We start from the raw sequence: 24,638 nt of genomic DNA, 5'->3' as shown, positions 1-24,638 counted from the left end.
AAAAGATCAGCAGGGGAGTCATTGGAGGAGTTCCTCTAAAAATTTCTGAAAAAGAGATTCTGGAAAACATAAGCGGTGCAAAAGTAAAAGAAGTAAAACGGTTAAAAACAACAAGAAACGGAGAAAGATCTGACAGTTTATCGGTGTTAATTAAATTCGAAGAAGAGCAATTACCAAGCAAAGTATTCATCGGTTACATAAGCTATAATGTCAAAATCTACAATCCTCCACCATTGAGATGTTTCAAATGCCAAAAATTCGGTCACATTGCAGCAGTTTGTAAAGGGAAACAGAGGTGTGGAAGGTGTGCAGGAGAACATGAGTATGGAAAATGTGGAAAAGAAGCTAAAATAAAATGCTGTAATTGTGGTGGAGAACATACTGCTGCTTATCGCGGCTGTGAAGCAAGCAAAAGGTCTGAGGAAATTAAAAAAATGAAATTTGAGCTCGGAATAACCTACGCTGAAGCTGCAAAAAGGATCCCATCTCAGTCAGAAAAATCCAAACCTACAGTTCAACACACGGCAAATTCCAAACCTCTAGAGGAATCTCTAAAAATTGATGAAGACTCACTAATTGTTAAAAAGACAAATTTTGTTCTTTTCATGGTAGAAGTGATTAATTGTACTGCACAGACAACAAAAAAAACTGAAAAAATCAAAATAATAGTGAAGGCTGCAGAAAAATATCTGGACATTAAAGATTTGAACTGGGAGATGGTTGGAAGTATGATGGGAGGACCGATGGGACCATCAGAAACTGGCAGAATTACGATGACCTAGAGTAAATTAAAATTATATGGGCAAATGTGATTTAGTATTATGTTGGTTTAAGTTACACAGGTTTTTTTTTTTTTTTTTTTTTTTTTTTTTTTTTTTTTTTTTGGGGGGGGGGGGGGGGGGGGGGGTGAATCGTTTCCTGTTTTCTTGTTTTACTCCATATCAGTTGGTGGCGGTAATGCACAATTCACAAGTCTGCCAACCGCCATAAAATCTCATAAGAAGAAGAAGAATAATAATAATTTACGCATAATATCGTGATTATTTACGACTAGGAGCTTTGCGACACTTGTGCGGTCTCCTTTACGGCACTGTCAGGCGCGGATTTTGTAAACAAAGCTAACGGTGTCATTCTGGCTGAACTCGATCCCGCTCATCATAGTTAAAAGGGTTTTAAACTTTTATACTTGTTTTCTATGTTAACCACTTTATTAAAAAAACAAAACCACTATTTTTTTTACCGTAGAAAACTTTTTAGCAGTTCGGTAAACTTTCTAAGAATTGACTTTATGGCTTTAGCTAGCTCTGCTATGTAAAATGCTAGCCCAGCAAAAGTACAGCAGAAGCGGGGAGGCTGTGTCCGAGGACAGCCGCTGCTCCTTCAGCTGACTGCGGCCAGGCATGCTGATCGCGCACCTCATCGGCAGATTCACGCTTCGATCGGGACTACAGTGGGTAAAGCCGAGCTTTTTCTGGGAGAGACGACGCGGCTGGTGCTCGGACGCAGAAAAGGGGGCAGATATGATTCGTAGCCGGGGTCAGATCAAGCGGGTCCTCTGTGTGGCCGAGAAGAACGATGCAGCCAAAGGCATCTCTGAGATTATGTCCGGCGGCAGAGCCCGAAGGGTAAGTCCCACCTAATTACATCCTCACTGTTCCTGCAGCTTTTAGCTACAATTAAGTCATTATAAACTTATATAGTTTAAAATAGAGTGAACAACAGCAGCACATTTCCATCAGTTGTTGCTTTCAGTAGAGGAATATAAAAAATAATCTATTATTTTAACAGCATTGGCTTTATTAGTTTGGATAACTTATTTATTTCTCTGTTTTAGAGGGAAGGATTCTCGAAGTTCAATAAAATCTATGAGTATGAGTATCAACTTTTTGGCCAGGTAAGCAACCAACACATCCACCTCAATATCTTATTCTCCCAGCTTTGATTTCTCATAATTTTTTCTTTATCTTTCATCAGAATGTGACAGTGACAATGACTTCAGTGTCAGGACATTTGCTTGGTCTAGAGTTTAAAGCTCCTTTCCAAAAATGGTAAGTTTAAACAAATATACCTTCTATCCAATATGTTCACCTCATTAAAGAGTCTAAATATCTGAGGTTGTTTACTTTTCTTTCAAGGCACAGCTGCAATCCCGTGTTGCTGTTTGACGCAGAGGTAGAGAAGTATTGCCCAGACAATATGACACAAATTAAGGTATGTCTAAAAGTTAGATGAAAATAAAACACTTAAAATATTCACTCTGCTTTACATTAAACATCTAAGATCCTTCATTTTTTCATATGAAGAGAATGTTAACTCTTTATAGGGCACTCAGGAAAATACTTGGAAAATCAAAATTTCAACAGGGTTTCTGAGGGTCATTAAAAATCATTAAAAGTCATTAAATTATTATTGTATAAATTAAGGCCTTAATTGGCCTTAAAATTCATTAAATGTGTTGATTGAGGCATATTAAATGCCTTATTAAAAAAAATGTTTATAAAAACAATTTTGTCAGACATATTATATCACGATATGTTTGCGTGGAACTGCTTCCGGTTGATCGCAAAGCTGTATGTTAAGCTTGAGTTGGAGAAAAAGCTAGAGAATGGGGGGGATAAAGCAAATTGCAACAAAAGTGGCTGGAAAACGAGGAATTCGGGACATGGCTGCAGCCTGTCGACGGGTACCTGTTGGTGGCATTGAAATTATTTCTAAGAGCATTAAAAGAGTATTAAAAAGCATCAAGTTAGAGTTATTCATTCCTGTGTAAACCCTGTTTAAGCCAATGGTGTTATTAGAATCCAGGACAAGACCTTATTATTATCCTTGTAACATTAAAAAAATATGGGTATTTTAATGGCAAAAATCGATGTCAATGTAATAAGATACGCCATCTTGCCGAATATATTAAGAAAATAATAAAGTGCTTCTATTAGGAATTCATGAAAAACACTCTGAGAGTTAAAGAAACACATTTTCTTTGGTCCAACATAACCTTAGAGGCATTAATGCTGATACTGGCACTTACATTTTTTAATGTATAACCCTAAATATAATTGTTAACTAGGTTTATTACCTTTTGAACTTTACTTTTGAACTTTTCAATTAGCTTTTTTTTTTTTTCAACTTAATTCACAGTAGGTAATATATCATTCAAGGGCTCAAATAATTGATCAAATGCCAAAAAAAGATGCACAGTCATGTAGCAGGATCTTTGCTGAATGGCAGGATATAGATCTTATGCTTCTAGACCTTACTGAGGGGACTCCATTTGTAAGGAATATGCAAGTTATCAAAAACTGTAACTTGCCCTATAAAGGGTTAAGGAAAGTCCCAACAAGGATCTGGCAGTATGCTATTCAGTCTTTTTTGCTAGTTAAAGAACTTTTAAATCAGTAATGTTGTAACATGGTTGTATTACTTTTAGCTGATGATTGCATATATTGTTTATAAATAAGATTCTAGGAAGAAATTATTTCATGCAATATGCCAGATGTTAAAAGTTTTTGTTTTTGTTTTTTTTTATAAATTGACTGGCAATATATAGAACACACTGCTGCTAGTTACGGCATTGGTTTCCAATATTATTTTGGCAAATAATATACCTTTTTGTTGTTATACTCTTCGTAACAAAATTGTAATATCCTAATATAAGCTGGGTCTTCAGTCAAAAAATTGCCAACAGTACTTTTAAAATCGTAAAAAAAAAAAAAAAAAAAGCACAAAAGCAACAACTGATCCTGCATTTCGTTATGCTCCATCCGCTGAGGGAAAACTGGTGCACTTTATATGCCAGCTAGTTAGACTTTACACTTTAAACTAAATTAGCGGTACTCTGATCATTTGTCTCCATTTTTGGGTGATCAGAGATTGATTGGGAGGAAGGTGGAAACCTCTCTCCCATCCACAAAGGCACAAATCGTAACCCTTTTGCTCTTTTTTTCAAAATGAAATGGAGGGTATTTCAGCTAAAACCAGTGCCACCATCTTTGCTGTACTTCAGCCTGTAGCTTTTGGTTGTTGCATATCTTTAGTTGTAAATATATCTGTATTCGAGGCTAATGTATCTATTTGCTTCTGGTGTGATATATTTTGTGAGTTTGTAAATTTACAACTCTCACAGCAATTCATTTTTTTTACAAGGTAACTTCTCCCTTGTTAAAAAATAAATAAATAAATAAAAATAATGGTTTAGTTGGGGGGTGTGGATGAAAAACTGAACTTTACTACAAAAATAATGTGCAACTATCAGCATTTCAATCCATCTCTTTATTCCTGTGATCAATAATCATGTTTTATTACCCTCAGATTGAATCTTCTATTATTTAAAAAGGATATAAGTTCTTTCTTCCTTTTCTTTAGTTTTGATGTCATTTTCTATCGTCTGCAGCGGACCCTAGAGAAAGAGGCGAAGCAGTGCCAGGCGCTAATCATCTGGACCGACTGTGACCGGGAGGGAGAAAACATCGGCTTTGAAGTCATTGATGTTTGCAAAGCAGGTATATCAGGAATGTGTTGATATCAATACTGACAGAGGCTGCTGAATGTTTATACAGGTTTTCATATTTGCACATCCCTTCAGTTATTATTGTTTTGTTTTTATTTAGTGAAACCCAATTTGCAAATCTTCAGAGCAAAGTTTTCGGAGATCACTCCTAACTCAATTCGAAGAGCGTGTGAGACGCTAGCCGAGCCTGATGCTAACATCAGCGATGCAGTTGATGTCCGACAGGAGCTGGATTTGCGGATAGGTAAAGGATTTTTCTCCATTAAAGAAAGCGAAGCTGAAAATGAAAACTCATCTTAGTTATTTTTTAAGCTTATGTTGTAACTTTAAAGACGTACCCCCCATCAGCAGAGCTGCCAGTATTAACCTTAACCTTTCCTTGATCCTCTTCAGGAGCATCGTTCACTCGGTTCCAGACGCTTCGGCTGCAGAAGATCTTCCCTGAATCCTTGGCTAATCAGCTGATCTCATACGGTAGCTGTCAGTTTCCCACCCTTGGATTTGTGGTGGAGCGCTTCAAAGCCATCCAGGCCTTCATACCCGAGACATTCTACAAGATTAAAGGTAAATAAAAGTTGATTGCATCAGGTTTAAAACTATGACATTAAGGTCAAACCTATCCTGTGTTTCTGTTTCTGTTCCAGTGCTCCATGAGTTAGAAGAGGACAGTGTGGAGTTCAGCTGGAAGAGAAACCGTCTCTTCCATCACACTGCTTGTCTGGTGCTCTATCAGATCTGCATGGAGGTATGTGCCTGTCTTTGAGCATGTAGTGTCATCAGGGGGCTGCTGATTGTAAAGTACATTAAAAATCAGTTTGTAACCCTTATGTGATTTACTTGATTTACTCTTTAAACTTTATTTGATCAGCGAGATTTTATATAAATCCAAAACAAGGAACACATAATGTTCTCTACAAAAACTTTTCTGAATCAAATCTCAAAAGTGTGGCAAGCATCTGTTTTCAGTGACTTTGGGTGAATACTGACAGTATTTATGAGCAGCTCTGCTCATCTGGTCACATTAATTCTCTCTTTCCTCAGCCATGGTGGGCCGGTCTTTCTTAATTGATTCACTGTTTTTTTTTTCCAACCTTTATAACCAAACTGTGGTTTAAACTTTATTATTATTTATTATAAAACTTTATTTAACCAGGAACAAAAAATACCTCTGAGATTAAAATACTCTTTTTCAAGGGAGTCCTAGGCAAGAGGCAGCAGAGTTGCATATTGAACATTAAAACATTGAATGAAATGACAGGTAAATAAAAAACATATCAAGTAAAAACAATGACAGATAATTGAAGGCATTTTTAATTTTTTCATTTTAAACTTTAAAGAATTAAAGGATAAAAACTCAGTCAACTTCCAGTCTCTTTGTAAAAAAAAAAATAAAATCCATGTACAAGGAGCTGCATAGATAAAGGCCTTCTTCCCAAGCTCTGTTCGGGCAAAAGAAACAGTGAGCAACAGCTGATGGTTGGATCTCGTTGCATTTTTTTTTCTGAGTTGTCTGCTGTGTTTTCTTGGTTTTCATAATACTTTTTATCCACTTATGTTATAAAAAAATATATATATTTGGGTTTAAACATATACCCGTTAATAGCCTCTGCAGATTTTAAGGCCCCATCCACAGAGAGACAAGAATAAATCTAATCACAATTGTTTATTCTTGTTTAAGTTGTGCATCAAAACGAATGCAACATTTTGGGAGAGCATAAATGATATTTTTTTAAAACCATGTCCCAGAATAGAAAGATCAGCTAAAGTCAGTTAATTTTTTTGTGTCTCCATGCAGGCCAAATACAGTTATTTTGTGGCCAAGATTATTATTGTTAACTAAAACTAACAAAATAATAAAACATTTTGTTAACTGAAATAGAAGGGGGAAAAAAAGAACAAAGAGAATTGACTGAATTGTAAAAGAATGTGCTGAGTTTTCATTGGTGTGCCATTATGCAGTGATATAAGGTCTTAAATCCGGTTGCTGTTTACGCTTAATTTTTTTATTGCCGTAAAGCATTACGGCAGCAAATGGCAGGTACAGCAGTCAGGTCAATTGTGCAACTGTCTGTCCTAATCTGGGATTTTATTCCTTTGTCCTGCCAAGTCCAGTATAACTGAAAGTAAGCATTTTCAATAAATAAAACATAGCTAAAGTAGCTAACAATACAAATAACTGATGTAAAAATGAAGTAGAATAAAAAAACAAAATCAGAAGTCAAAACAAAACATTTAAAAATGTCGCTGTTTTTTTTATTTATTTATTTATTTATTTTACTTAGTTGTCTGCATATTCCCAGTGTTCTAATAGATTAGGTGTGATTTTGTGGCAGTGCCACAGCTCCACCAAATGGCCCGGCATGTGTACTACAGGGTGTACATCAGTACTTTTTTTCTAAGCCGTTAATGAAAAGACACCATGATCGTTTTTATGGAAACTTGGCCCAAACAATTTTCGGAAGCCCCAAATTTATTGTCATTAATTTTATTGACATAAATCCATCCGAATGGGAAAATCACCATCTTAACCTGATGAAGGGTTTTGTGTGCCGCTATGACCCTGATGGTGATGTCATGAAAACGGTGATTAATTAAAGAGCGAGCGTGTGTTTTTTGCCATTGATGTCACCACTGGAATATATTAATGCATTATTTTGATCTAGTCCGTCCTGATTTTTGTTTTTTGTTTTTTTCTTCCTGCACCGTTAAAGAACCTCTAAGTAAATTGTTGAACTCCAAAGGGATGGACAATTATCAGTTTATTGACACAATGAGCTAACTGATGATGTTTGCTACTTTGGCTTTTTTTTTATCTGCGTCATTTAGGGTAGGTGTTAGGATCTGATTGATAAATAATTTCTTGAAAGTTTTTTTTATCTCTTTGAAAGAATGGAATGAATTATTTCACATATTCTTATAATAAACTTACAGTGTTCGTCAGTTTGTCCAGTAGGTAAACAACTTCATCAGACCAACAATCCCAACCTCAGCAACACATCTAAATCACAGAGGCTGAAATAATTACGACATAATGAAATAGTTTCCAGTAAACCATCAGTAGTCATGCTATCACCCCCATCCACTTTGTATATGTACAATTGTCTGTTTTTCTTATTTTGTGCTGAGACTGATGCTGGATCATCTCCCTAAATCTCTTGTTTGTTGATCCAGCTTTAGCTCGTTTGAGCTCTAAATCCCGAGCGGTTTCAGTCACTGACGACAGAACAGAAGTGGTGTCGTTTGAAAGCAGGCGCGTCATCAGAAGAAACGCTTATTGTCTCCCAGCGAGGCTGATGAGCCCTGTAATTATCCCTCGGATTGTTTTTTTTTTTCGTTCTACTTCTTCACAGTTTCCCACAGAGCAAGCCGAGCCGTGAGTGTCAGGAGGCAGAATTGGGGCAGAGCTCATCAACGCTGTTAGGCTTTGCATCACAGACTGAATATTATTATTGTTCAAGGTTAACTAGCTGAGCTGCAGCTACCTTTCACTGTAGTGGAGATAAAAACGTGAAAAATAAACTCTTGAAAGGCTTTTACACCAAATTGCCTGATTTAAAAAAAAAAAAATAAATCACATTTACATAAAAAAAAGTTACCGTAGTGTTTTATTATAGCAGCTGCCAAACCCTGATTATCTGGATCCTGAAAGCAAGCTAACATCAAGTTAGTGTCTGATCTGTTTGTAATTTATTATTACTAAAGTCCCCTTATAGACTGCTTGCACCAATCTAAGGGGACTAAATAAAGACGAACAACCAACTTTTCAAATCAAAAGTACATTTATTTCCTCCTTTGTGCTTCAATATCACTTAAAATCTGCTTATATCACATATTATGAAAAAGCTTGTGTGGGGTGAATACTTTCTGCATCAGGCCTCTGGGGTGTCTGTAGGTGCATTGGACCCCCTAGACCATGGATGCAAACTGTGGCTCTGGAGCTGCAAGTGGCCCTTTGGACCTCTACATAAAGCTCTTAATAGTGACTTATAATTGGATAAAGAACCAACTAATTTACTATAATAGATAGAAGTCTTACTGCTTTTTAAAGACAGTTTGATTGGATTTTCATAACAGTGGGGCTGCAACTAAGGATTATTTTGCAAATGGATCTGTTGATTATTTTTTCGATGAATCGATTTATAATCAGATAGCCAAAGGTTCCTTAAAGGAGATTTTTTTTACTAAATTAAACCAGGTGAAACTAAAATGTTTCTACTTGAGGAGTTTTGGATTGAACATATTGACAGATGAAAAAGTTTTGGGTTTTTTTGTTTTTCTTTTTTAATCTTAAATGCAAAATTCTTACATATTTTTTAAAAATCTTGGAATAATTACTGCTCTAGGTGGGTCGCTCTGTCAGCTAAAGGCATGTTTTACAATCTCTATACTCCGTTTAATGATTAATCAGTTACTAAAATAGTTGACGATTATTTCAATAATCGATTAATCTGATTAATTTTTTCAGCCCTACATGACAAAATGAGATTAAAAGAACCAAAAATATGTTTTTAGATCTGTTTTGTTTATCATTAACTTGTAAATTCTGTGTAGTTTTTGTTTTTCTTTTTTTTTGGTTTAATGCATCAAATATAACACTGCTTTTATGAACCACTATAGTCTTCCTTTCCTTCTGATCCAAGGGGTCCGGCTCTTGCTGCTGACAACACGCCGTGGTCGGTTCAGTCAATGTTGGTTGATTTGTGTGAATAGAAATGGTTTTAAAAGTAAGATGTGAAAGCAGAATGTATTATCATTTATTTCCAGAATCCCATAGCAACAGTCACCTCAGTAACAAGCAAACCCAAGAGCAAATGGAGACCGCTGCCTTTGGACACTGTGGTGAGAAATGTGTGATAGAAGCTGCTGTATAAACACTCATCTGCTCATGGTGCAAAATGCATTTAATGCAGTTGGTGAAAAAAAAAAAGTTTACCTTTTATTGCAAAATGTTCTCTTTTTATTTGACCGTCAGGAACTGGAGAAACTGGCCTCTAGGAAGCTGAGAATAAATGCCAAAGAAACTATGAAGATTGCTGAAAAGCTTTATACCCAAGGGTGGGTGAGACGTTTCTGTGCTGCCTCTTAGAGAGGAGACTGTTGTCTTAGCCTCTAACTCTTTGATTTGAATTTACGTCTCTCTGACTCAGTCCACACAGAGTCAGATATCTGTGTTTTCCTCACCTGCTTGATGGACGTGCAGAGACCATCTGGTGTTTTGCAGAGCATCACGTCTCTGTGTAAATAAGACTTGACACTGCATTTGTTTTCCTGCTTAGGTTCATCAGCTACCCTCGCACAGAAACAAACATATTTCCTGCCAATCTTCCCCTCACCCCCCTGGTGGAGCAGCAGGCACAGAGTCCAGAGTGGGGGACCTTCGCCCAACGGGTGCTGGAGCAGCCTGGGGGCCCTAACCCACGGCAGGGGAAGAACTCTGACCAGGCCCACCCCCCAATACATCCCACCAAGTACACCAACACGCTGCAGGTGGGTTTCATCACAAATGCTTTGTTTTCCTTCTTTCTTTTGTTGTTTGAACTAAAAAAGTGATAGGAGTAATCCAGTCAGTGCTTTTTAAAGGCACATTGTGTAACTTTTGGCCACTAGGGGCACAAGAAGTGTAACTTTCACGTCTAGCGATCCTTGCAGCCACATGCGCCGCAGCACTGTCGCAAAAGGCCAAAAACACTCAGCATCCCATGTCTTTTATTTGGGGACCAGTTTAGGCATCTAGGTTCAGCTCAGAGGGCATGAGAAACGCTGCTGCTCTTTAGAGAGCACTGCCAGGACAGGCCAGTCCATGCTACGCGGAGGACCAGCGACTGAGCTTGGGCGTCTCAGTTAGCTGTTGTTAGTAGCCTGCTAGCTTTCTCTGCCTGATTTTGCTTCTACTATCCATCGAAAATAATAACAGATATATGACTGTATAATAGGAGCAAAGCCTCCTCAGGAGGTTTAAAGTTTTTTGCTTGCCTCAGCCATGACCAGTAGTCCAGCAGGCAGAAAAACAGTAGAGCAAAAGCCTTTGCTTCATGACTATATAGGAGCCTGTGACCGTAAAGCGATATGTTCTTCCAGGTCACATGACCTGGCCAATGACAGTGCGTCTTCTCCCAGCATACATAGGCGGTATTTCAATAGGGGAACCCAGCTTGTAGCATTGATGGTGTCAAACACTGTATATTGGCCTGAGGAATCATTTAAAATAACTCATATGCATTAACTCTTTAGGTTACAAAGTCTGCGGTGTGCCTTTAAGTAATAGTGTAGGTTGTTTTTAAGTAATTAAAAACACTAGTATTCTTTCATGCTTATATGCTCTTCATTTACAAATAAAAAGTATAACAAGCTGTTATGTTCAATATAAGGGATTGCTGAAAAGTTATTCACACAATCTAAGCCATTGATGGTTCTCGTTACGAATTTATCGACACTGCTAATCTAAGCTATACCTTTTATTTTTCATCTAAACCAGAGGATAAATAAAAAACAAATAATAATCAGATGTTCAAAGCAGACTAAATTAATTAAAAGTACTAAATGAATAACTTTTTATATAAATGTAATATGGAATTAATGAAGGTTCAGATAGCATAGATCTGAGTTAAATCAAATGTTCTCATCTAGGTAAATGTTTAGCACTCCGATGTCCAGAAAGGGAAAAAAAAGGGAGATTTCTTTCTATTCTAATATGTGTAGAAATCTTGATTGTGTCCTTTTTTCAGGGTAACGAAGGACGTGTCTATGAGTTCATAGTCAGGCACTTCCTGGCTTGCGTATCCCAGGATGCTTTGGGACAGGAGACAGTGGTGGACATAGAAATTGCTCAAGAAAAGTTCTCCGCATCTGGACTGATGATTATTGCAAGGAATTACCTGGATGTTTATCCGTACGAACGGTGGAGTACAAAGGTACGTATTACCTTTGATGATGTTATAACTATTCAGGTTTTTAGTGTTGAAAATCCTGATGATTCATTATTAGTAACTTCCTCTTGCATTTGGCTGAATCTGGAAAATGTGTGTTTTTAGTTGATACCAGTGTATGAGCAGGGCTCCCAGTTCCAGCCCTCTGCTATTGAGATGGTGGACGGACAGACGAGTCCGCCTCAGCTGCTCACCGAAGCCGACCTCATATCTCTGATGGAAAAGCACGGCATCGGTAAACTTCAAAGCTCAAAGGCAAAAATTTGTGTGGTTTGCAGTTATAAATACTTTGCTTAAATCTTGATGTGTTTTTTAATTTGGGACTTATTGTTTCCTCTGTCACAATTTCATTGTTGTTTAAAAAGATTATAAAATTAAAAACATACATTAAAGCACCTAAAAAGCCAGTATGAAACAACCAGAATAAACTGTGAGACAAAGGGTTTTCTAAATATTACGAGTTTAGAAAATATAGACAAGTGAGAGCACAGAACCCTATAAATTCCACAAATGGTTAATCTCTGAGGGACAGAAGAACAAAGAATAACAGGAATAGCTCCAACAATGGCTCGGTCCAGGAAATACGCAGAAGTACTGAGACAGTTGTACTTTCCATAGAAACAAAGAGGACACAGTAGCTCTAGTAATGTTTGTCAGGGAAAGCCTGAACACAAAAGCAGGGTTCGGTAGTATTTTATTTACAAAACAAAGGGATAACTTTTGCTTTACAGCTGCAATAATTACATTAACAAGAAAAGAGACACGGTTAAACATACAAGATCAATTACACATAGTTCGTAGATGAAATAATTCCATCAGTGACTTTGTTGTGGATAGAAAAACTGCTAAACAGATCCTGAAAGTACTTGGACCACTTTCTGTTAGAAGGAAAAACATTCAGACTACCTTTTTATAGGAGACACAGTTAAACATGAACACATGGCAGGCATACTTTCTATAGAAAAGAACAGCAAGCATGCTTATAAAGTTATGGAGCAAATAACGCATTCAGTGGGTTTATTAAAGAAAGAAACACTACTAAACCGAGCTTTATTTGATTAAAAGTAGTTTCTTGGTCTCACAAAGTACAGACAAAAATACATTTTTTTATTTTTCCCCAAATCCTTAGAGTCTTTGGGTTTTACTTAAAGCCTCACCACTGTAGAAATATCTGCCATAAAAAACCTGGTCAAGTGTTGTATCAATACCTCGAGATTGGATGTTTCTAAATTATTAAAAACTGGAAATAAAATAGTGTAGAAACTGAAGATAGAGTTGAAAGCTGCCACATGTGATGTCATGTCTGGTCCACTGCAGCACAACGGCAGCATTGTGATAATATAAAGAGCCCGGTCGCTGCTTTCAGATAAAGTTTTCCTCATAAATGAACTGCTGGTTGTGTATTGTTGGGTTCAAGAGTGTACAAACAAGTTTCCATGACATACTGAGAATCAGAACAAGTAGATGTGTGCAAACTTTGCCAACTAAGCATCGATAAGTGTGACCGGCAAATACCCGGAGAAAACAAGCCATCTAATACAGCAGACATTGAATTTGATCACTTTATTAGGACCAAGGACATTTTCAGGCTTCCTTCATAGAAACAATGTGAAATAGAACAGAAATAGCTCATTATTCCATCTTAAATGGCCTGTACTTATATAGTGCTTTTTCAAGTCAGAAAACTTTACCAAAGCGCTTTACACTACAGTCAGTCATTCATCCATTAATGCACACACTGATGGTGGCAAGCTATGTTTTCTAAAAAGTATATATTATGGTAAAATCCCAGGGTATTTCCTACTAAATGGGAAAAAGAAAAGTACCCAGCGTTATTTGCAGCTACAGCTCAGTCTGTGGCTCTGTCTAGTAAAGAGACACCGCTAAACATGAAAGGGGAACGACGGTTTTTTTACATTGGGCCCTTGATTTTACGTTATTACATCATGTTCTACTCACCCTTATGAGTTTTGTGTCATTTGGAGCCGTTCTTAACATATTCAGTTAGGTTATATCAAGGTCATGTCTTCCTATGGGCAACGACTTGAAGGCACAAACTAAACAATTCATATTTTATCATTTATGGAACGCCAGCTTTGATAACATGTAGGCGAATCACTGTCCCCCAGACATCCGTGGTTATATTTTTTATATTTATATCTTTTAAAAACGAAGCGGAGTGTGTATGATGTCATCTGCATGCGCCGGCTACCATTCATTCTTCCTGTCCGCTGAACTGCTGCTAGTTTTACTCACATGCCTGGAAGATGTCTAGTGCTACTACCACAGATGATCTCGCCCTCGAAATAGAATTGAACGATTCAGATTAGCTAGCCGAATGATTAGAAGAGTAGTGTAGCCATCTGTTGTAATGTACATTGGTTAAATAAAGTTTAAAAAAAAATAATGATAACCGCGGATGTCTGGGAGACAGTGATTCGCCTACATGTTATGAATGCTGGCGTACTATGAAGAACACATTATGAACAGTTTAGTTTGTGCCTTCAAGTCGTTGCTCATAGGAAGACGTTACTTGGATATAACCTAAAGAAATATCTTCAGAACGGCTCCAAATGACCCAAAACTCATATGGGTGAGTAGAACATGATGTAACAATGTAAAAAAATGAAATTCCCCTTTAAGGATTCTAACATGGGACCTTACTAAGGTTGGAAAAAACATACAAGGAATTGGAATCCTGGACTTAAAAGCAGCTACATTTACTGAATCAACATAGCAGTCATCTTCTTTGATAGTTTATATATATTTTATATACAATATGGTGCATTACAGGTACCGACGCCACCCACGCGGATCATATCGAGACCATTAAGAGTCGCATGTATGTGGGTTTAACTGCAGACCAGAGGTTTCTCCCTGGAGAGCTCGGCATGGGGCTAGTGGAAGGTAGCTGCTCACGCATTTCCAGTCTAAGATGTCAGTCTGCTGTGAAAACTGTTACATCATGTGGGCTTTCTGAGTTCAGGCTATAACTCCATGGGCTACGAGATGTCAAAACCCAACCTCCGCGCCGAACTAGAGGCCGACCTCAAGCTGGTGTCTGAGGGCAGGAAGGACAAGCAGAGTGTGCTGCAGCATCACATCCAGAAATACAAAACGGTCTTCATAGAGTCTGTGAGGAAAGCAAAGAAGTTAGTCCCACAAAGTTTATTATGATCTCATTATTGATCTGAAAATATGAAGCAGTGGAGTAGATCAGCATCCTTCTACCGATGAGTCATTCCTGTTGTCGCCTCAGGTTAGATGAAGCCCTGTCGCCGTACCTGGGTGCAGCTCATGAGATCCCTGAAGTGGAGCAGCAGGACATGGAGATCCCGCTGCCGGTGAGGAAGTGTCCTAACTGTGGTCGGGACATGGTGCTGAAGAAGAAGAGGGAGGGCAACAGGTGAGAGCGGAGAAATAACAGGACCAGCTAACCCGTTTGACACTCAACCTTAACTTATCTTCCTATTTATCAATCTTCCTCCATAGGCAGCAGATTTATTTACTTACAGCGTTTTATGTCTGCTTAGGTTCTACCTTTTTTTTAAAAGCATACATAGATATATCTTTCCACATTTTCCTGCTTTACTACTTAACTGTATTTTAATGGGATGTGACGTGATGGATCAACACAAGATTAGATCACATTAATAAAACAAAGATGATGCAAAATGATTATTATGACTTATGAGAATATTTACCAACTAATAATAGAAAATCTTCATTCAGCCTGTCTGAATCATTCCTACTACCAAACGTAGAAGCACCTTTAACTGCAGCTGGAGGTCTGGGAGTTGGTCTCTATCAGCTTTCCAGAGCTACAAACCAAAATCTGCCAAATAGCTGGAGCTCAGTCAAATTGTAGAAGTACAATCTATAAACATAATATTTTAGTCTTGCCAGGGATTCTTGATAAGTTGGGGGTCTGGACTTTGACTAGGCCACTTTAAAACAGGAATTTTCTTTGGTCCAAACCATTCCGCTGTACCTCTGGCTGTATTTTTAGTGCCTTTTACCTCCTAGAAGTTGAACCTCTTCTCTAATTTTAAGTGTTTATTTTTTCACTCTTTATTTAATGTTTTCCTTAATTTTTGTGCATCCATCAAGTAGTCTCAACAAAATCAGACAAACTAAGTTCACTACATCCCTTAAATACAATTACTCTCTAACTCACATGGCCTCAAAAGAGAAAAAGAAAATACACCTAATTAAATAAATAACACATTAAGGATGAAAGAACGCGTTAGATATGTAGCACTGGGATGTTCTCAACTCTGATTTTGTCATATGACAAAATCTGATCTCTGGTGATATAAATTGCACCTAGTTTTAACCAATTTTTCTTAAACTTGCCTGATTCTAATCTAAAGGAAAGAAGTTAGCCTTTACAGCACATAAATATTATGCATTACTTCAACCTTTTACAAAAAAAAGTAAAAAACAAATCACTGGACTTTGTTTTCTAAGTTTGAAGACGTTTCGCTTCCCATCCAGAAAGCTTAACATTTAACCTCTGAGGTTGTCAACCTTTCAATCCCGCCTCCAGTTTTGGGTTCTTGGATGCTGAAAAAGAGCATCTCCAAAGCCTGATGCTGCCACCACCATGTTTTACGGTGGTTTGTGCTCAGAGTGCTGTGGAAAAGTGATTTTTAAAAGAAGAATTTTACATTTAGGTCAAAAAAGCTCAGTTTCACTCAGTTAGTTCTTTTTAACAGGCATATAGCAACTGGTTATACTTATATTCAGAGTGCAGGGGTGATTATAAATACATGTCACACTTTTCAGTAACTATCCTGTCACTATGGCCACAAACCTGTTTTCTGTGATCTCTACGATATAAAACCTATCAGAGTTTGTTGCTGAAATCCACGAAATGGATAATCCAGCACATTTTTGTTTAATGAACTTGATTAACAATCGTTCAATAAATTGATCTGTTTTGTTTTTTCCTAAGCAAATAAAAGATACCTGAACCTTTCACCACCTGACTCCTAAACACTTCAAATAAAAAAAGAAATTTTTAGGGAAAATTGAACAAGCCTGAACTGTAGATGCAGCTTTTAACTGTTTGTTTATTTATCTGTTTTATCACTGCAATTAACAAAAATAAAAATGGTTATCAGGTTTAGCTAACTGGATGTTTTACTATCTGCAGCAAAGCATCGAAAACATTGCAGCTCATGAATATAAACACCAACAAAACCTTCGTTCTTATCAAACCGTGATGAAAAATAAACAGGTTTTTTGTTGCTTTTCAGTATAAATGTAAGGAAATTAGAAAAGTGTGTTTGGATTTTAAATGACCTGGAGTAAATATCTGAATAGATGGATCATGATCAATTGATAGATGGGCTTCTTATCAGTCCTAGCTGCTCTGTTTCTCTACCTGCAGTAAGTTCCTGAGCTGTGTTGGCTACCCAAGCTGCAAGACAGCGGTGTGGTTCCCAGACATGGTGCTAGAGGTCAGCAGGGATGACAGCGTTTGTCCCACATGTCAGCCAAGCCCCATCCACATGTGAGTATTGACACACTGCTGAACTTTATGTCTTTATTTTTAGAAAGTTGTTTTTAATGATTAGATCTGTCTCTCGATTGTTTTCAATGTCCAAAACATGAAGGGGGTTTTCTGGGTGCTGTTTTTCCGTCGTTCTACAGCAGAGGGTAAAGCAAGATGGTTTATTTGTGTAACATGGGGATGTCCCTGAGCAACCTGGCTCCCTGTTGGACTAAATCCCCTACAGCCAGGGAAGTCCAGGTTCTTTTTCATTTTCGAATACATAAAATAAACAAAATATGCGAGCAGATTACGGTAGAGATAGTCAAAGTCATCTATTAGAGATCAGAATCAGCATTTTCCCTGATTAAGTGAAACATTAATGATTCAAAACTAAAACCCCTGTCCTCCATGAAAGGACAAAGATTTAAGTCTTAAAGAAATCCAGACATCGATATCAGCCTGGATGAGCCTTTGTAATTCTGCTCCACAGTTTGCCTGCAGTAAAGGTCCTATCCTTCACTCTGAACAAGCTTTTGGATAATAACTTGATGACTGTCAGTAGATACTAGTGGGAGTAGTGATCTGACTGGACGTCTGGTCAGTAGAGGTCATGATGATATAAGTGGGCGAATTATTCAAAAGTAATCACATGTCCACTAGATAGGTTCCTTATAAATACCCCCTTTACTAATTTTACTACATTTAAATGTCATCGGAAAATCTTAAATCTAAACTGACTTAAAATCAGTTTTTCTGTTTAATTTTGTGTTGAATAAACTAACCATGCATGTGGGCAACATCTGCCATCATGAGCTTTACCACCAATGATTTCACATCCTGTTGGAAGGAGCCTGTTAAACAGCAAGTCAAAGGAATCTAGTTGGATTAAAGTCTAGGCTTTGACTAGACCATTCTGAAACCTTTTTCTAAAGCAGTTCAGAAGTGGACTTAGACAGATTTATTTTGTCAATTTCATTTTTTTAAAGTGCAGCCTTAAAAACAGTAAAAAAATACATAACTGTATATTTACAGCTCTAAAATTTAATTTCTTTTTTTTTTTTTTTTTTTTATAATTATTAAATTGACTTGCAGAGCCTTGGATCACTGTTCTGTTCTGTAACCCAAGTTTGAGCTGAAGGTCATAAACAGATGGTTGGATATTTTCAGTCAGGATATTTAGAGTCCCGCCTAACGCCCTACTTTGTTGGCTTAGTTTTAAGCTGGATGTAATTAGACTCAAACCTTTAGATTTCTTATGGGAGTATTTTTTCCAGTCTTCAGGACCTTCAGGACCACCTTCTTTGGTTTCACCAGTTGTAGTTTTCTGCTCCTTCTCACCAAAAACCTTTAAAAGAGCACACCCAAATAAAATCAGCTCCTGTTCTTTTTTATTTCTTTGTATCATGTGACCAAACTTGGTCTCTTAATGAAGATGACAAGCTAAGTCGTTCATTTCCGCGGTCAAATTTGCTTCAACTGTAAGGACAATGCTGCTTTTAAGTGTTTTAACACCATAAGTTCCAAAGCTTAGAGCTTTCATGTTTTCTTTTATGTAACTACTCATTAACGCTTTCATGTATGGACAGGAAAAATAAAATAAAAAGGTTGAGTGAAGTCTTGTGTGATTATATTCCAAGTTTGATCAAAATAGCACCAAAAATGACTTTTGTTGACATTTTTTTGTGTGTCTGCTTCAATTGGAGTCTCTAAACCAACCCCTGAAGTAAACGTCGAATTGCTGCATCACCTCAGAGATTCAACATGCAGTCATCAGTGCTGGCCCTAATGACAAAAGTAATTTGGGATTATTAAAGTATTTCTGATTCTGATTCTGACAGATGAACCCCAGAGAAATCCCCTGCTATATACAAATTAATGACAGTGGGACAGTTGGATTATTATTTTTCTATAAACATTAATTAAGAAGTAAAATCACTACTTTGCTTTGTAGGGTTTTTAGATTCATCAACACTGGAAAAAATAATAATTTGTTAAGGTATTAATGTTAAAGGCAAATGTTTGCGTATTTTTGCTATTGTTAATTTTATATATCTAGATTATTTTAAAATTAATACCTCAAACAACCTCAAAATATTGTCAAACTGTGTTTTGAATGGGCTTTAATTATTTTTTACACTTGTTTAACGAGCATCTGTGATTCTATTTGAGAAAACACTTTTTTTTATGTTAATATTTATAATTTTTTTATGCCTCAGATTATAACGCTTTTTTTATCCTCATGTATCAAATATTTTCCTGGGTATAAAAATCGATTTCAAAGTTTCGTAACTTTAGAACGATACTACATAGTGAGAAAAAAATAAAAGTTAAAAACAATGTGAAAAACTGCACCGCCTCCTGCGCTGTATCTCTTGGCCCGACGGCCTGTCGCATCATTTGATCCCTTCAAGACGTCTCGGTTGAGCCTGATCAGTAAACGAAGTTCTAAGCCTTTGTCCTCCTCATCCTGTTCTTTCATCAGGTGAAGCAGACTTAGTAGAACCACCAACTAATGAAAGCACTATAGATGCCTCACCCCGCACTACCCTTCACTTTTGCAGATTAACATATATAGAAACACAGATATCGAAATGCATTCACACACACTTAGAATAAGTAGACATACAGTGATATTTTCTGTGTAACGGTGCAAATTAAATGTATCATCTCATTCATATTTACATCTTAATGACATATAATACAAAGATGAACTGAAAATAAAAATGTATGCGTAATATAATCAGCTTTTGTGAGGATTTAATGCCACATAGTCCCCTTATTAAAACCCACTCTTATGAGTCATTTTTGTCACTCTGTTGAAGAAACATATCCTGTTTTAAAACCTGCTGACAGTCCATCAGTGAGAAAAACTTAACTAAACAGACATACTGATTACAAAGAAAGTTTGTAGAGTCATGATTGAGGCACATTAAGGGCAGCCACGGGACACTCTGGCTGTTGGTGGCACTCACAAACCCATTTCATAACGTGATTGGTCAAATGTGGTGTCAATCAATGGGGGAGGGGCCGTTATAGTAAATAGTAGCCTTATTGTAGTAACGAGAGGCTGCAAATTTGAAGCACCACATACGTTCATTTAACAGGTTAGAAAGCCGGATCTGCCAGCTTTGATTTTGGCAGAGGCTCCTTTTTTTTTTTCAAGCTGTCAAGTGTTAAAGGTCACAACACATTTTCATCTTTCAGTTTTATTTTACTGGAGAACATTGAACAATACCTGCAAAACAATACAAGCTTTGTTTAGAAAAAGTTTAGGGCATTGCCAGTGGCTGATTTTTTAGAAATGGGAAAATCTGGGTCAGTCCATCAATAAACCTCTGATCAAGATGTTTTGTTTTGTTGTTTTATTTAATCAAAAGTTAGATTAGTCTTTTTGTTGTTTACTTCTGCAGTTTTTTTATCATCTTTGAAGTCGCCTATGGATGCTCAACTGAGGCTTTAGATATTCTTGTAAGTTATTTTCTGACAGATTCTTAGTGTAATATCAGAAAGCCTACTTCGTGTTGTCCAACAGACCTGTTTAGGGAATTTCTGGAATCTACAGGCCTGAAATTCCTCAGGCAAATCCATCTTACTGCACTTTATCAGTTTTACTGGATATTAATCCAAATACTTTGAAAAGTTTCCTATCAAGGACTTTTTTAATGATTCCTCCTCCAACTAGGCTAGATCGTTTCTGACTTAATGTTTCGGACTAAATGCAGCTTGAATCATCGTTTTCCTCTTGGCGCGATCCTGGGCTACAGGAACTATGCTAATGTGCTGCAGAGAAGTCTCTTAGGAGGGACTTTTGCATGGAGCACCTTCATTTCCCTCTCAGCAGCAACGACGACAATAAACGTTGGCTGCTTCGCTGGTGCAAGAAATCCGTTTAAACTCTTGTTTACACCAGTAGGCGTTAACCCCCTGAGCACTGGCCTCAGCTCGGTCCAAATATAGGGCGCCAAAGAGCTCCACACCAGCTCACGTTACCGTAGCAACCGGGCTGTACAGATCTCAAAGTTGAGCTCCAGTATTTAGTTGTGAAAGCAATATGATTCCTCCTCTTCAGCAGCGCGTGTCCGGACTAAACCGTGTCTGTACCTTAGAGAAATACATTTAAATATTTTCTTTTTTCCAGAAATGAATCTGAAAAGTGTGGACTGCATTTGTGTTTGACACCAGTCTGCTCTCATTTGCCTCAGAAAAGTCCAGTTCAACCAAAAACCTACAGCTACAGGAACCTTCTTCTGTAAATCCAGAAGTTCTGTGAAGATCTCAGCAGTTTCTAAAAGAAGAATCTGTCTGTTGACTAAAAACATAGGAGGTCAAATATCTGTGGTCTGATGACAACAACAATTAACATATTGATCTTAAATTAGTGCCATGACTGAAAGAAACACAGTACACACTAAACCTAAAGCTAAACATGGCGCCAGCAGCATCCTGCTGTCTGAATTTTTTTCTCCAGCAAACAAACAGAGTCCAAGTTTTTGGGAAGATGGCTTGTAGAAAGTAACCCTGGTAGAAAACCCTGCCTGAGGCTGAGGGTGACTTTAAACTGAGGCGGAGGTTCAACCTAAGCCACAGCTAACATGGATTCCTTTTGATCCAAGCTAATTATCCATTTACTAGAACGGCCCAGTCAAAGTCCAGCGCTAAATTTAATCAGGAAATTTTGCAGAAGGATATACTCTTCAGATACTCTTTGATTAATTGGTTTGTGTTTAAGCTTTTCAACGATGAGGGATACATAAAAGGTCAGTAGAGATTAGCATCTATAAGCTAAACGGTGTTATCTCTTGATATAAATGACTAAGGCTGTGTCCAAACTTCCACCCTAACCCCAGAGTCCCTCAATCACTATATAGACTGGGGACTATATAGTGGCCTTAATATCGAACTCGGGTAACTGACCATTCAGACAGATGATCACTGCTTCTTGCCCCGTTGGTCGCATAACCCCTCAACTGGGCGGTGCCTGCGCCATCTTTGTTAGTTTTTGGTCAGGCCGCTGCCATAATGCTTTGCGAGGAAAGCTCTCACAATCAATTCTGGGATTCTTGGATCATCCAGTGACCATGGATGATCACTACTTTAAGGTGCATTGTGGGAAATTTTGAGTCCACAACTTTTTCATCCACTGGACGTTCGGACACTCATGTAAATAGGAGTAGCCGCTATATTGTGCCCTATATGTAGTGATTAGGGTGGATATTCAGACACAGCCTAAGTATGCTTCACTGCTACGGACAGCTATTCTGCTTGATAGGAGGGAGAAGGCAAAAGGCTAGCCTGGCTGCTCTAAATTCTCTAAATTTGCATCTCTTTCAGGCTGAAGTTTAAGTTCCGCAGAGGCACCCTGCCTCCCATGATGCCTCTGGAATTTGTGGGCTGCATTGGTGGCTGCGACGAGACGCTCAGAGAGGTGCTGGACCTCAAATATCTCAGAGGAGGAGGAGGAGGAGGAGGCCGGGGACCAGGGGATGCTTCTGGAAGGAATGGTGGAGGAGGAGATAATAATCCTCCAAGGCCCCCAAGACCACAGCCACCCAGAGCCCCAAACTCAAACCCCCGCCCTTCCCTTCCTCCTGTTCCTGCGTGGAACCCAGAGCCCAGAGCTCCACCGGCCGACAGCAGCGATGCCATCGTCTGCAACTGCGGTCAGGACGCTCTCCTCCTGACTGTGCGTAAAGACGGTCCCAACCAGGGGCGTCAGTTCTACAAATGCAACTCAGGCACCTGCAACTTTTTCCTGTGGGCGGATCAGCCAAGTCAGCAGAGCAGAGGGCCCCCGCTGTCCGCTCAGAGGGCCGCTCAGCCTTCAAGGCCCTCATTAGGGTTCGGGAACCTGTCAGGAGGCAACAGAGGGAGCGATTCGGGCGTAGCAGGACATGTGGGGCAGACCATGTGCAACTGTAACGACATGGCGGTGACCCGCACGGTGCAGAAGGACGGCCCAAACAAGGGCCGCATGTTCCACACCTGTGGGAAGCCCAGAGACCAGCAATGTGGCTTCTTTCAGTGGGCCGATGAGAACGCACCTCCACCAGGCAAGGCTCACACACGTTTCTATCAGCAGTTAACCTGCAGCAGTTTTTAATCTGACATAGATCTTTATCTAAATCACATCTATCGTTTTAAACGATCAAACGGTTGAACCTAAAATCCCCCTGTGAGTAAAACTGAAACTTAAACCAGTCCTAATAAAACCACCTTAAATGTTTTCATGTTAAGTCACTTTTCAGCTAAAAACTGCAATTAACCCTGATTTGATCTAACGGCAGTGAAAAGTTGTGTTGTGATAAATGAATTCATGGTTTTGGTTTCCTTATCTAAGGAACTTCTGGTGGAGGCTTCAACGCCGGTGGAGACGGAGGAAAGAAGGGGAGGAAGGCGATGGGAGAGGGCGCTGCCAACAGACCCCCCGCCGCAAAGAAGCCTCGCAGCTGTGGCATCTGCCACATGCCAGGCCACACCCGGGTCACCTGTCCTCAGCGGTGACACCGAGTACGAGGAGCCTCTCAGCTGCGGCTCTTTCTGTAACGTAAAAAACAGGTCTGACTGCAGGACCAACGGATTTCGCTTTCTCGTGAACGTGCGTCGGAGAAAGGAATGTAAAACTGGTTTTGGCATTTACATTCACAGAGAAAGAGAAAGTAAAGTTCTGTGATTTGATCTGAGGTTTCCTCAGAGCTGCTCTCCCCTGGAGGGAAACTCAGAGGTGGAAGTTAACCTTTTAAGGAGCAGAAAAACTCTAAAACCTAAAATAGATGCACATTGAACTGTTTCTAAGAGGAGGAATTAAGCTGCACTGCTTTGCCTCTTTTCTAATATCAAACTGTTTGTTTCAGCTTGTGCTCCTTTACTGCTGGAGGGAGGAAAAAAAACCCAGGGAAAGACGCAGCATCAGCGCACATCGAGGTGTTGGACTACTTTAAAAAACTTGTAGGTGTTGGTAACCACGGTAACGCAGAAGATGCTCAACAAGTTAATTGATTATCTGCTCTGCCGGCCTTGGATCGGCCGAGTCCTCCTGTTATAACATCCAAATACAGATATGTTTAACAGGCAGGACTAACAGCTGAAAGTGGGATTGTTCATAATAGTTTATATCTGCTGATGACTAATCTTTAATGACTTTTTACTGTAAAGGAAGGAGATGTTTTATTACGTTGATGTCAGGAGAGTTTTATTTTAACATGATACATAAAAACTGAGGATCTGCATATGTTTTTCTTTTTTTTAATATATTTATCCTGATTGCTGCTAATAAATGTTTCACTCTTTGTGTTGGAACATCTAAGTTTTGTTTTGAGTCTGTGCTGCTTTTACTTTCTGTTTGCTTTGGTTTTGGTTTTGGTTCTGTTGTTTATTCATGCTAACTGGGACAAAAGGCCAACATCATCATCTATCAGCTCTCAATGTGACACCAGTTATGTCGGCGTTGGGCAATTTTCTGACACTAGCTGATTGTTCTGGAATTTCCCGGCAAAAACATCTGATCATTAGTCCTGTAGAAACCAGATGTCCAGTCGCACCTGAAACAAGCGCTGAATGTGAACACAAAATTAGGGCTGAAACAATTGTGATTATTAAAATAATCTGCAGCTAATTTAGCAGTATATATTATCGTTAACTGGCATATAGAGACTAGAAGACGCCTTTAGTTTTACAGAGTTACCCACTTAGAGCAGCAATTATACCA

At 38.4% G+C, this 24,638-nt stretch overlaps 1 protein-coding gene across 1 annotated transcript; it reads left to right on the top strand.

Annotated features, from left to right (window-relative positions):
* Positions 1 to 1,400: 1,400 nt before the first annotated feature.
* On the top strand, positions 1,401 to 24,229 carry top3a (DNA topoisomerase III alpha). The gene is made up of 19 exons (XM_038309415.1): positions 1,401 to 1,625; positions 1,835 to 1,894; positions 1,975 to 2,048; positions 2,136 to 2,211; positions 4,391 to 4,499; positions 4,608 to 4,751; positions 4,901 to 5,071; positions 5,152 to 5,252; positions 9,272 to 9,346; positions 9,480 to 9,562; positions 9,784 to 9,994; positions 11,233 to 11,418; positions 11,539 to 11,668; positions 14,227 to 14,340; positions 14,420 to 14,585; positions 14,693 to 14,839; positions 16,829 to 16,951; positions 22,265 to 22,983; positions 23,271 to 24,229. The coding sequence occupies exons 1-19, from the start codon at positions 1,401 to 1,403 to the stop codon at positions 23,432 to 23,434; spliced, it is 3,078 nt and encodes a 1,025-aa protein (XP_038165343.1). The 3' UTR covers positions 23,435 to 24,229.
* The last annotated feature ends 409 nt before the right edge of the window (positions 24,230 to 24,638 follow it).

Source organism: Cyprinodon tularosa, unplaced genomic scaffold (genome assembly GCF_016077235.1).
Source record: "Cyprinodon tularosa strain WSP-4 unplaced genomic scaffold, ASM1607723v1 ctg118, whole genome shotgun sequence".
Lineage (NCBI taxonomy): Eukaryota > Metazoa > Chordata > Actinopteri > Cyprinodontiformes > Cyprinodontidae > Cyprinodon > Cyprinodon tularosa.
This window is presented reverse-complemented; position numbering and strand designations above follow the sequence as displayed.

What these genes read in the sequence shown, in the direction of transcription:
- top3a (XM_038309415.1), top strand. Translation starts at nt 1,401, where the DNA reads ATGCTGATCGCGCACCTCATCGGCAGATTCACGCTTCGATCGGGACTA. An exon ending in CCGGCGGCAGAGCCCGAAGG is followed by an intron (nt 1,626 to 1,834) that starts GTAAGTCCCACC and finishes TCTCTGTTTTAG; the next exon opens with AGGGAAGGATTCTCGAAGTT. An exon ending in GATGGAAAAGCACGGCATCG is followed by an intron (nt 11,669 to 14,226) that starts GTAAACTTCAAA and finishes GGTGCATTACAG; the next exon opens with GTACCGACGCCACCCACGCG.